Raw genomic sequence first — 13,589 nt, 5'->3', positions numbered from 1 at the left:
GTCAATCGATAAAAAACGAATCAGCAGACATGGCTAATTTAGCTGTAATTATTTGAGTCATAGGCTGTACTGAAGTGAACATCCTATAACAACTTGTTCGGAGGAAAAATAAAGGCCAGCGGATGTCTGCACAGGGTCAACTCAGACCATCGTGGACTTGGGCAGGTCACAAAATCTGCCACCCACCCATATGTTTGTTATGTTGCACAGGAATGTGCGTTCCTGTGCAACATAACCCACAATGTTCTTACACAGCAGAGATATTGCATTAATATCTACCATGGGATAAAGCTTATGGGAAAATATCTCCTCACATTAACCAACTCTTCTGTAGAATTCATACCCGCTTCTGGTCTTCTACCAGTCTCGCCCTTCCCACCGCAGGCCTGGTCCTGCCCTCAGATCAAGCCCTGGGCATCTTTGATTTCAAACAGGAATGTCATCATAATGTGAATTTCAGTATTAATGAGGCATGTGGCTTTTCTTTTTAAAGTTTAATGTGTAACTTGGGCCTGAATTCACAAATCTCTGAGCTAGAAATATCCCTGCGTGAATCTTCCATTCGTTGCTGTGCCACTGCCAGCATGACAGATTACCTCGATTTAACTTAGCAAAAAGTATTTTTTCTCTTTGTGTGAATGCCAGATGAAGCTCTATCAGTGTATCAGTTTGTTCTGTCTACAAAGCGTTGGTGGTTTCACTGGGAGTCTTTGTTATCTCGCTGTGTTTGGTAGCAACCAGGACTGCTCTGGGTGTGAACACTGACAAAACAAAACGTAACAAAAAAAAAAGAAGAAAGAAACAAACTGTTGAGTAACCTGAGGATGTTAGTCTGGTTTGAGAACTGTGCCTTTCATTGTTTCTGTAGGCTGTTCTGTGATTAGATCAGTCTACAACTTCTGCATATCTTTAGCTTTATTTAATTGCAGGCGCAGAGGAGTGGAGGTATTTATAGATTCCTGCCCTCAGAACAGAAACTTCCTAGATTAATAGGGCTTAAAATCTCTCAGGCAGGTCCTTACTCAGGGCCTGATTTAAAAATGGACTCTTTCCTAAACCCTCTGGGAGTGTTTTCAATTTAATGGGCAAAGAAAGTTTGTTTGAGATTCCCTCAAGATAATCCTAGTGTCAACACCTGTTCCTTTGATAATCAAGGTAAATTAAAAAAAATAATAATAATAATAAGTCAGATGCTTCTTTTCGGGGAACAAGGGCTCACTGAATGGTTTGAAAAGTATGAAAATGATTATTTTTCTTTATATTTAGATTTTGGAGCGACTTATTATTAAGCTTCTTTCAGAAATATTTGCCCTTTTGCACGTGTTTTCACTCAGAAATAGAAGGAAGGTCAAATTTTGGTGGTTTGATTTAAAAAAAAAAAAAAACGACAGGTCTGAGAGGTCAGCTGTTGCTACCCAGAAAGATGAAGTGTTCACTTCATCACCCCTATTTGCTGTTGCTGCTGACCTTAATCAGCAGAGGGCAGCAGTATGCTCCACCGACCTCGTGTTGTTTTAAGTCAGTCAGCAGTGTTTCTTTGTCCAGAGCTGTAATTAGGCTCTGTGCATCCTGTACTCACTGCTGCTGATTTAGAGGTTAAGTCGAGCTCAGCCCCTCGGGGGGCCTCGGGGGTTCAGTCCCGTCCCTGGCACGGCATAGGTTAGACAGCGGTGAAACTCCACCGCTCACTGCATTACTCATCCCTCTTCGCCGCTCTGTGCTCAGACGGGCATGTATGTGTGTGTGTTTTGGAGCGTAAATCACGGCTGCACTCCAGCTGCAGCTCAGACAGGCCTAGCCATGTTGTTCTTAGTTTTTATAGTGGCTGGGGCCAGATGTACAGCTGATTCAGCCCATGGTCTCCCCATACAGAGTGAGTAAGAGCAGGACTGCACGGTGTCTTCTCGAAGGCATGCAGACGCTACACACAGGCAGATTCATTTTTAATTAGATCCCTCTGGTCCTGTTCATACCTGGCATCAATATGAGTCTCGGGTAAACCGATCAGAAGTGGGAAGTACGTCAGTTCAGTCTTGGCATTAACATGCGTCTCCAGTGAGCACTTGCAATCGTATTTCGCTTCCCTGCTCTATATGCAGATAAACACTGATATCAGCTCTGTTTGCAAAGACCTAATGTGTTGTTGTTGTTGTTGTTGTTGTTTTTTAACTGGAGGCAGAAATGAATGCCAGAAAGGAAAAGAAGAAGAGGAAACCAAAACAACACAGACTGGGTCTGCTTCTTGGCGTGTTACCGTCACACCAAATCACCCACAGTGTTTGACGCACTTTTAATATGTCCCTCTCTATGGGTTTTTTCAAATTTTTCAGGCGTCATGGACAAATCACCTTATGTGATTTGTAGGACTTGTGATTTGTTTATGAATGAGTACCCTCTTACACAGAGGGTGTCAGTTGAGTAAGTGGTCCTTCACTGTGGCCCAGGACACGTTTGCGTTCACACTCCTAAGACAGTGTGGCTGCTTGTAGCCCAGACCATCTCAGAATGTGGTCTGAGTGACCGGATCTTTAATGCATCCTCAATGCCTCTTGGGTGCAGTCTCACCTGTATTTAGTACAGTGATCGGATCACCTGAGACACGCGTTAATACCGGGTCTGCATAGCTTTTCGCTCCACTGTCCTTTTTCTCACATGAATCCAAATCCTGAGCCTTTTTGGTTCTGATAGTTGAGTTACTGCATTTACCATTTGAAGGCTTATGGATGATGTAATCCAGACATCCAGTGTCCTGTTGGTCTGCAGCAGATGCGCCCTCCTGACCACTGCGTCAACAAACCCAAAGAACAAGGTGTCAACATCTACACACATACACTATGCCAGCACGAATGTGTCCTTTTTCACACCTCCACGTTGACCCAGGAGGCTGAAGCAGAGTCAGGAACAGGCTTGTCCATTTGCCCCAAATACATTCTCACACACACACACATACATTGTGACACCCTGCCTTGCAGTACCTACACATTAGCCGCTCCTACAGAACTAACACCTCCACTTTTTGTTGTGCATTTGTGCACCAGCTGTGCGGGTGTGTTAGACTTCAGGTGTGGGTGTCCCTCAGCCTGTCTGGTTTAGTCATCTCGCTGGGTGTGCACACATGCATGAAAAAAGAGCCACGGGTTTCATTTCTGTTTCAGTTTAGCCCGTTGTCTTTACTGGAATTGGCAAACATGTTACCCCCCCCATTAGACCAATCAACATATGGGTTGCAGAGCCCCTGCCCACCCCCAAGCGGTACTCAATATACAGGTTTCAGTTTAAACATCTGGCTGAGTGTGTCACTGTGGCCCTGCTATTGATATTGTAATTGATCACCTCCCCCATTTCAGCTGATGAGACTGATAACAGCTCTTTTAAAAGTAAAGAGCAGAGACTGCTTTGATTAAGTAACTAACAAGGAATACCAAAGTAAAAATGACTTTGTAGTTTACTCATTTAAAGTTTATTAACCAGAACTGATCTTTTGGTTTCGAACCTTTTAGTAGCTGATACCAGAGGTGGTTGAAGTTGAGACAAACCACTTCCTCTTTTGTGTTAGGGCTGCGGCATTTACTGGGAATGATGGTTTCAGCTTTAGTAAGCAGCACTAGACTGTTTAAAACATTGAAATATTGAAGCATTGAATTTCACTTGGAGCTTGTGAAATAGGTAAACGCACTGATTAGACTAATATGTCATCATGACTATAATGATGAATGTTAATGATCACAGTAATGTAGTAAAATAAAGTTAGAATTGAAGCTGTGTTTATATAAATCAGTCTAATACACAAGTAAAGTTTTATTCAACTATGAGTAACAAACATTGCCATCAGTTCCTAAAAGCTGAATTCTAATAGCTATGACCTGACAGGTAAATCAATAGGTAACTCTGTTTTTACTTTGGGTCACTTTAAACGTTGGCGTCATTTAATTCATCTCCGTTTCCACAAATGTACTGTTCACAAAGTGCTATTTTATATTTGCTCTTACTTTTGTCTTTGATAGTAAAGCTAAATGTTCAGCTGCAGCTTCACTGGCACACATTTTCTAACCAAATGTGGGGACTTAGTGCCAGTAATGTTTCCATAATGTGTTTATATTAAAAAAAGAAATATCTGCAGAACAGTATCTTGTTCATACAACTTGTTTTAAACCTTAAAAAAACAAAATTTGTATGGAAATGACTAATTCTGACCCATTATTTCTCAGGTTTTATTGCAAGTCCTAACCCAGTTTCTTGAGAAAAAGTCCTTGTGTTTGTCAAGGTTCATTATTTTTCCAATTTGCCTTTGTCGTCAGAGTTGTTTATGTCGGCTCTGTTGAAGAGTAAACTTTACTTGGGATCTTAGAAATTCTGGCTAATGTTTCCACTGAGTGTATGGATCAACAGGGAGTACAGCCACACTCTCTCCTCACTTTCCAAGTAAACCCGGTCCCGCCTCATCTGCAGCCATGAGGGCTGAGCAGAGGCTCCTCCCCGTCACTCCTTTCTGGTATAAAGCCTTCTCCCCCTCCGTACACCTCAGACCAAAGTTTTGAAAGTGTGTGTGTGTGTGTGTGTGAGGAGGGCTTTCAGTGAGCTCTGTCCCTTCAGGGGAGAAGAACACGACAAAGAGGGGGGAGTTGTATTTATTTATTTAGGGTTTTTTCACACAACCCTTGATTTTCATCAACTTTTTTTTCTCTCTGATGTGGATTACTTTGAGCTGAATCTCCAGGATTTTAAAAAAAAAAACGGATATTGTGTTTTTACTGAAAGCTATGGTGGCTTACGATGAACTGGGTAGCTTGGTGCCTATCAAACGGACTCTGCAAGTGATAGACTACCAGAACCAAGCCAACAAAGAGTCAGAGGTGAGATTGGAAAAACACTCGTGATGATGGTGGTATGGCTGTGTTTAGTTGCTGTGTGTGTGTGTGTGTGTGTCTTTGAGTAAATGTTTGACTGGAAGTCATTTAGATGAAGTCATATCTTTGTGTCATGTGTTAGATTGTGAGTGAATCAGCGCCTAACCCTGTTTTTTATCTTAGCTGAGTACACAGTGTGTGTGTGTGTGTGTGTGTGTGTGTGTGTGTGTGTGCTTTGAATTGCCCTGTGAGACGAGATTGTGAACTTTGTGCCGAGGCGCTTAAAACAATGCTTCAGATACTGCCCAACCTGGAAAAGTTAATCATTGGATTACACCGCACCTGAATGAAGAAGTAAACAGTGAGCTGTCCCCAACCACCCACCCCCAGCTACCCCTACCCACCCCCCAGCAGGCAGCTCAGCCTGGGTGGGATATGGAGAGATCAGGACAGTCAGTAAACTCAAAGCTCTACAAACAGTGAAAGCAGTAGGGGGCGAATACACAGTCAAGAGCCTTGCATCCTTTTTAGCTCAGCCCCGTCTAGGAACACCTCTGACTCTGAAGTTAAAACAGGTCTGTGATGCAAATTCAGCACAGCACCCCGAGAGCATTCCTTCAGCTGCAGAACACTGTTAAAGGGACGCAGGTGCTGAAAGCCAGGTGTTCCCTCTGCGCCGATTAAAAGCCACCCCGGCGGCTTCTTCCTTCCTCTTTTTGAGGCTTGCACAGTTCCCTTTCTGGAGAAATGTCGGGCTGACGTGGTTTCATTGACAGTAAATCACTTGATAAAGTAAAAGTCTAAGGACAATTCATGAAGTGATACCAGTTCTCAATGAAGGGTTTTTTTTTCCTCCTTGTGTGCTGACCTGGACTCTTTTCTTTATGGTCTGGCTGTTCTGTTCTCAGCTCCTATCAGCTCAGGCTGTGCTGTAATCAGGGGGGCGCACATGGGGTTTTAGCTCACAAGCACACACTAGGTTACATCAAAGAGAAAGCACAGGAACCCTTTTAGGATGTTTATGAGGTTGCTATCTTAACAGAGCGCACATGTACAATATGTATTTCTGGAGTCTCTTTGTTGCACTGATAGTAGTCACCCAAAGCAGCAGCACAAACCCCGGATCCATCTGGTTTTCTGAAGTGAGCCAGACTCGCTGCAGCTCCAGTCAGAGTGAGTCTGGCTCCTGGGTCAAACTGCCAGGAATAGCAACTTTCTCTGTCTGTACTGTTTCACTTTACAGCTGATCCACAATGAGAGGATTTAATGGCCTTTTGTTATTCTGGGGCCAGTCCCAAAAGGACAGGAAGAGCATAATGGCCAGCACGCTTTTCCAATATTGACTTTGGGGAACCCCCCCACCACGCACCCTCCCCCGCCCTCCTCCAAACTTGTGCTCTCTGCTTATTTTCTTTGTCTACAGATAATAAAAGGTCATAAATTAAGAGACAGGCCAATCTAGTCTCCACAGATAAGTCAAAAATATCTGTCCTTACTTGTACATCCCAGCCAAAAGCAGCTGGCATGTAGCGTCTCTTTGCTGGACGCTGCCACTAGAGGGGCTCGCTGAGGTCTCAAGGCTGTCTGGCTGTTCCCCTCTGATCCCATGCGCAGACCCTGGCCACAGCAGACCGTGACTCAACCGCAGCTCTCGGGCCTCACCAGACTTAAGTGGATCTGTTCCGCAGCTGTGTCTGCAGGGCCCGGAGCCTCAATGACTGCTCTGTTTCCCAGATTCGCTGAGCCAAGGCAAAAATCCACATTTGGCCTGAGTCAGGGGAACCGCTCGAGCACAAGCAACTGCTCGAGTGCAGTGCTCGGTTTCAAAGAGGAAGGCTTCATTAGCCTGTAGTTTGTAAAATCAAGTCAAATGTTTTTTTGCGGGGAGTGCAAACTTTTGGAAGTGCTAATTATGGCTGAGGTCCGCCTCATCGTGTCGTGTTTTTGAAGAGGCTCTGTGAGCTGAAATCATTACCTCAGATCTTCAGCTCTTTGATTCCTGTGGCCTGTTTGTGTTGGCAGGAGGCCAAGCAGCTCTCTCCTTTCTCCCTGCCTCAGGGCAGGGTGAGGGGAGGGGAGTGGGAGGGTGGTCACCTGGCCCAGGTGTAGTAGTGCTGCTCTCACGCGAGGCTTGTTGAAAGAACCTGTCTCGACTCGCAGCCATAAACACCGTGCAACCCCCCCCCCCCCCCCACCCCCCTCACCTGCGAGGCCGCACTGTGTAAACACTTGAGAGGGGACAGATTCACTGTCTGTTTACGACTGCTGCTTCTTTGCCCCCCATTCACACTTGCTGGTCTGTTTTACTGAGCAGCCCTGATACACTGCCACGTTCTCTACGGCTTTGTCTCCCTGAGAAAGGCATTTAAAGAGCTGGAGCAGTGATTGAGCATTTATCTCACACTGTTTGAGCGGATCCATTCCCGAGAGGAGGTTGGTAGCTGTTGTTGCAGATAGTAGCAGCTCGTTTGTGGGGGGGGGGGTGTTGAACAGCTGAGAGAAGGGGTCTCGTGCATTCTTGGCATTCCACCAGACCCCCTTCCCCTCCAGATCAGCAGTCAGAAAGGCTCTTTGTGCTCTGTGGGCTGGCCCGGCCTCAAGACTCTTCACATGATGGAGCCAACAGCTGCTGGAGCTGCTTCCTCCACTTCAGCGTTTGTCTGTCCGCTGCTCCGCCAGTTTGTCTGGTTGCAGCTCGACCTCCAGCTACTCCTGTTTCCTCACCTCAAAGAGAGGAGCGGAGTCAGTAATGGTTCATAAAGTCTTGACTTGATGCGTTAAATCACAAGGAAGTCACAGGAGAGCGCCTGGACTCGCTGCTGAGGTCTCTGTGAAAATCTCACAGCTGGCATAACTGATCAGTTTGCTTCTATGACATGAGCTATGATTTTTAAATTTGCTTGACTAATCTCTCCTTCCATTTCCCTCCTGCCTCTTTAGGAACCCAGCAACAAGCGTGTCCGTCCTCTCGGCAGGGTGACGTCGCTAGCCAACCTCATCTCTCCGGTGAAGAATGGGGCCGTCCGGCGCTTCGGCCAAACCATCCAGGTAAGCTCTCCTGCGACATCACACGAGCACTAAACAGCTGTTGAGTTTGACGAATGCAACGTGTCTGACCTCTGGGGGCTTCCTCCTCTTTCTCCCATCTGCAGGCCTCATTCCGAGGTGATGGCAAGTCGCCGGGCGTGCCCCAGAAGCCTTGCAGCAAGGCAGCGGCCCCGACACCGCCTAAAAGGAGGAACAGCACGCTGTGGTCAGAGACACTAGACGTCCACCAGAAGGGGACTTTCTCTACAAAAGAGATCAAGCGGCAGGAGGTGAGATTCAACACTGAGACATTTGAGTACAGTAGAAATGGCAGGTAAAAGAGAACATGGTTAGGACACGAAGGGGAGAAGAGTAGTTCTAAACAAATGAGCAGAAATCCAGACAGCGGTGAATTCTACCTGTCAGGAAGAGTAGTTTCACATTTCCCTGTAGTATTTGTGTCAAACAGTCTAAATGGGGCCAAAAGCCATCCAGGGCTCATTTCCCAGTCTGTGTAAACTCATATGTACCCGACAAGTCAACAAACCAGCACACACTCTAGTCTAGCACTTTCTTGCCCCTCCCCCTCCCTCTCCCTCTCCCCCCTCCCCCAAGTACCCCAGATATCTGAGCCAACTGTCAACAGCCATAAACTCAGTACAGTTTTAAACACAGAGAGCAAGAAGGAGAGGGAGAGAGAGCAGCCGGAGAGGTTTCAGCGTTGACCTCAGTCATTTGGCACCAGTGGCGTTTCAGATTCAGCCTGATCACTGTCTGTTGTAATGGTGCACTGACATCCCGATTCCGATTGTTTTGCTAAGGAAGTACCTTTCTGTCCCTCCTCCTCCTCCTCAGGCCATATTTGAGCTGTCTCGTGGAGAACAGGACCTGATTGAGGACCTCCAGCTCGCACGCAAGGTTTGTACTTTTAAACCTCAGATGCAGAGGGAGTACATATAAAGCAAACAGATTAAATCAAAGCCTGACAGACCTTCCACGCAGCCAAGCCAGGGACTATAAAAAGACAGGAATTAGTCCTCCGTCTTTCTGTTGTTACCCCTAAAACCCTTCACTGAGCTATTCTTAGCATCCACCCACTCTCGGCCCTGCTGGGATGTTGTCATTTGACCGTTTTGGCTCTGCTCCCACCCACAGGCGTACCACGACCCAATGCTGAAGCTCTCCATCATGTCCGAGGAGGAGCTCACTCACATCTTCGGCAACCTGGATGCCTACATCCCTCTGCACGAGGACCTGCTGGCCCAGCTCTCCAAAGCCACAGGGCCGGATGGGACCGTGGGCCAGATCGGACAGATTGTCGTAAGCTGGGTAAGTGTCCTTTTACCGAGTCAGGAGTCAGTAAATCTGGGATTCTGTTAACATTCTGGGAGCAGTATGTTAAAGTGTCCCTCCCACCTTCTTCTGCAGCTGCCCAGGCTGAATGCCTACAAGGACTACTGCAGCAACCAGCTGGCAGCCAAGGCGCTGCTGGACCAGAAGAAGCAGGACAGGCGGGTGCAAGACTTCCTGCAGCGATGCCTCGAGTCACCCTTCAGCAGGAAGCTGGACCTGTGGAGCTTCCTGGACATTCCACGCTCCCGTCTGGTCAAGTACCCTCTGCTGCTCAAAGAGATACTGAGACACACTCCCCCAGAGCATCCTGATGCTGCTAGCCTGGAGGAAGCGGTAAGTCAAAGACACAAACACGGAACCAGCATTCTCTTTAGATTGTTTATCTTAAAATGCAGCTGAGGTTAATCATTTGATTCCTTGTGTGTTCAGATCACCATCATCCAGGGCGTTCTGTCCGACATCAACATGAAGAAGGGAGAGTCCGAGTGCCAGTACTACATCGACAAGCTGGAGTATCTGGACGACAGGCAGAGGGACCCTCACATCGAGCAGTGCAAGAGCCTGCTGTGTCACGGGGAGCTGCGTAACAAGAGCGGCACGGTGAGCGAGACACACACTCTGGGCAACACACTGCTCCTTTGGCTGCTTCTTCACACACCAACACAAGCCTCACACCTCATATAAAGCAGTGTAAAATATCAGTCTTCTGGTTTTAATATTTTTCTGTTTTGTTTTTTTATTTGTTTCCCACCAGAAGCTGCATGTGTTCCTGTTTACCGAGGTGCTGGTTCTGACCCGCCCCGTCACCAGGAACGAGCGCCAGTGTTTCCAGGTTTACCGGCAGCCGATCCCGGTGCAGGATCTGGTGCTGGAGGACCTGCAGGACGGAGATGTCAGAATGGGCGGCTCCTTCAGAGGCGCTTTCAGCAACGCAGACAAAGGTAAAGGCTGGCGTCCAACATCAGAACATCTGTGACTGTTAATCGTCATTGTTTGTCTCCTATCACAAAAAACCAAATCGCTAATTTCCTTTTTTTTTCATTTCTTCAACAGCCAAGAACATTTTCCGAGTGCGTTCTCAAGACCCGAGCCAGGCGCAGTCCCACACGCTACAAGTCAACGATGTCTTCCACAAGCAGCAGTGGCTCAACTGCCTCCGCAGCGCCATTTCCGTCCACCGGCCCCTCAGCGAGGCCTCCAGCCCCAGCCCACCCACGAGCGGCGCCAGCTCCAAGCGCCGCCCTTCCTCCGCCTCCGCCATCATCCACATGGAGGAGACGGACGAGAACTGCCCGCAGCCGGTCTCACAGTCCGCCCCCAGCTCTCCGTGCAACAGCGCCACCCCCAGCCCCACCGCGACGTCCCCTTCACCATGCTCCTCGCCTTCATCGACGACGTCATCGTCTTCGTTGTCCTCGCTCTCCTCATCCTCCTCACTCAAAACCAAAAAGGACAAGAAGTCTCTGTGTTCTTTAGGGAAGAGGAAAGAGACAATGGTGTGAACAGAGCAGGGAGGAGACAGTGGACTCCTGGGGCGGACACTTGTTTTTTTTGTACATAAATCCTAAAAAAGGAAAAAACAACGCAGAGAAGCGTGGGACTTGTATTTATGTGTGTCTGCGTGTGTGTGTATTATCACAACAGTGTTCTGTGTTACTGTCCTCTTTGGCAGCTATTTACCTTACCCCTCTTTCCAAGCGCATCCCACAGAGACACAGTATTCTGGAGAGACGTGCACGTCTTCCACCGACTCTGAAAAGGGAAGCAAAACCAGAAACAAAGCTCACCCATGAATCTGTGTATCATAAGAGGATTTCTTGAAGATAGAGGTGGTGCAACAAAATCCTGTTTACTATTAATTTGATATTTAAACATTATTTTAGACCTTTTTTTGGGGGGGATGATGAAAGTTTTACATTTTTATATTCTAAAACTGATTGTAGTATTTTTTTTTTTTTTTTTAGATATCACAAAGCAGCACTGTTTAGCTTTTAGGCAAAGTTATTTGAAATTTTGAGCATGTTTAGGAGGCAACAGACAGACACACAAAGCTACAACGTTCTCTGTAAAAGATCTTATTTCTATACATTCCTTAAATGGCAGATGTTTGGATTTTTTTTTTTTTTTTGCAGATACTGTAGTCGGAGGCATTAATTTAAATCCCTAACAGATGAGATTTGACTTTCTCACTGTTGGGACACAGAGACATCATTATGAAGCGCAAGTGATTACAAATCATCAGTTGCTGAAATCATGTCAGAGATGAGGAGTTTTGTTTGAACACAAAATTTTGAACTGAGCCATGTTGGTTTTTCCAAAAAAAAAAAAGGAGAGAGAGAGAGAGAGAAAAAAAAAAGCTGACTCTTCAGTGTAGCATCTTGCATGGAGCTTTAGTCGAGGGCATGGCTCGCACGCACCCGCTGGGGGCAGCAGGGTGGATGAACCTGTCCTGAGGGTGTAAAGGAATGAAAATAGAAGAAAGTTGTCTGAAGGTTGAAGAGATGAGAGACGAGATGGACAAAGCTATGTTATGGAAATTGAAATAGATTGTAAGGGCAAGACGTCTAAGTCCTACCACTTTCTGTGGAAGCGGATGTGATGTCTTGCTCTTAGGTGGATGAAAGAGTGTAATCGATGGAAAAAGTACGTAGGGGGAGAGAGAGGAAAAAGAAGGTTTTTTTGTATGTGTGCACAAGATGTTTTTGTCGTTGAGATGGAAAAAAGAAAAGAAAAGAAAAGAGGGCAGTGTGCTTGCCACAAACTGTATTTAATAGAAGAACAATAAAAATCTGTGTAAGATTTGCATCTGAACTTCTGCTTTCGTGTCTTCATATTACTTCACTTTAGCATCTTGAGAAGCATGGTTGAGGAGTGCCCCCCCCGCTGATTTATGGCCGCTTCACTCTTAACTAAACAGTCAGTTTCGTGCGGGTGCCAAGAGAAACATTTCCAGTGTGAGAATTAGTAGGGATTTGCTTTTTCAAACTGCGACGTCCCTGCCCGCTCCCTGTTTGTTGACCGAGTCTTTATGGGAGGAAACACCTCTCTTTATCAGGTCTGTGGTTTCCATTTGGAAGACCTGACAAATGGACCACAAGAGCCTGTCAAACGTTTTATAACAAACAGGTTGAGTTTAGAAGAATTTAAGGCTGGACTGGTAGTACACACACACACACCACGCTGGCGTATAGTTTGGCCATGATTCAAGATGGGTAAAGTGATCACCAGAGAGGAAATCTAGAGAAGCAGCTTCTTTTCAGCGAACTGTTTAAAAGCAACTCGTAAAGTATTTTTTCACAGCGAGGCAGATTTTCTTTCTTTTCAATTTGTCTGCTCGGCAGAATCCAGACGCTGCTTGCGATTTTTATTAAGTATGTTATGTCTTACGTCTGTCTCTCAGAAACTGAGAGCTTTCTCCAAACATTTGCTCATGCTCCCCACACAGTCGCCCATTTACTTTAATGGAAGTTGAACATGTACCAGCGGTACAGCCCTTCACCTGGTGAAGACGGTGTTATTACGACCGAAACCGTGGCCAAAACTTCAAAAGGAAGTTCAAAGGTGAGTCCTCCCGATGGCTGAGTGGTGAATACACATACCATCCAGTCGAGCCCATTGTCCCCAGGAGATACATCCACACCTCACAATCTACATCCAGTGCTAAAGCCGTCAGCAGTGTGTCCTTTATGTAGCTGGGCAGTAAGGTAGGACTGATGGACACATTCATTTACAACAACCACCAAATAACACGACAAAGCAACAACTCTTCCTCCTGAAACAAAGTTTGGACATTTTTCCAGATAAGAACATGCAGCTTTATTAAGATCTGAGCACAATCTAGGAACACTGAAGACTTGAGCTGTGTAGGATTGTGTCTGAAACACAAAGTGACAGGATCAAAGAGATGTTCAAAGAGCAGAGAACCGGCCCAGCAGCCTTTGGCCTCACCTATCTTTGTTGTTTGACCCAGTTAGATCCACTCACCGCTGCTTTTGTTTACCTCTCACCCGCACAAATGAACAATCCTGTTGTTTATCTGTGTGTGTTGATGAGTGAGCTAAGACAGCGACTGTTTTACGATGCCTCTCGCTGCTACATTTAAAAAAAAAAAAAAAAAACTAACTTCCTTCAGCTGCAGAATCAAAAGAGACTCTACACGAAGGATCAGATAAACTGGGGGAAGCAGAAACTTCCCTGACTGGTCTGACTCAGACACCCAGTTTCTCTGTTACCACAACTACAATGTGAAAGTGACACCTATTACTGGACATTAGCTGCAAGAATCAATGTTTTTTTTTTTTTTTGTGTACACCATGATGTGTACAGTGTATTTTACAGGAGAACAACAGGACACTGTGGCTG

At 46.1% G+C, this 13,589-nt stretch overlaps 1 protein-coding gene across 1 annotated transcript; it reads left to right on the top strand.

Annotated features, from left to right (window-relative positions):
- The first annotated feature begins 4,537 nt into the window (after positions 1–4,537).
- Positions 4,538–12,038, top strand: LOC121176171 (neuroepithelial cell-transforming gene 1 protein-like). Its single transcript, XM_041030171.1, has 9 exons — positions 4,538–4,853; positions 7,788–7,895; positions 8,000–8,164; positions 8,730–8,792; positions 9,030–9,203; positions 9,303–9,560; positions 9,657–9,827; positions 9,982–10,168; positions 10,281–12,038. The coding sequence occupies exons 1-9, from the start codon at positions 4,761–4,763 to the stop codon at positions 10,727–10,729; spliced, it is 1,668 nt and encodes a 555-aa protein (XP_040886105.1). The 5' UTR covers positions 4,538–4,760; the 3' UTR covers positions 10,730–12,038.
- Positions 12,039–13,589: the final 1,551 nt, after the last annotated feature.

The sequence above is a fragment of the Toxotes jaculatrix genome, chromosome 22, assembly GCF_017976425.1.
Source record: "Toxotes jaculatrix isolate fToxJac2 chromosome 22, fToxJac2.pri, whole genome shotgun sequence".
NCBI classification, from domain to species: Eukaryota; Metazoa; Chordata; class Actinopteri; family Toxotidae; genus Toxotes; species Toxotes jaculatrix.
This window is presented reverse-complemented; position numbering and strand designations above follow the sequence as displayed.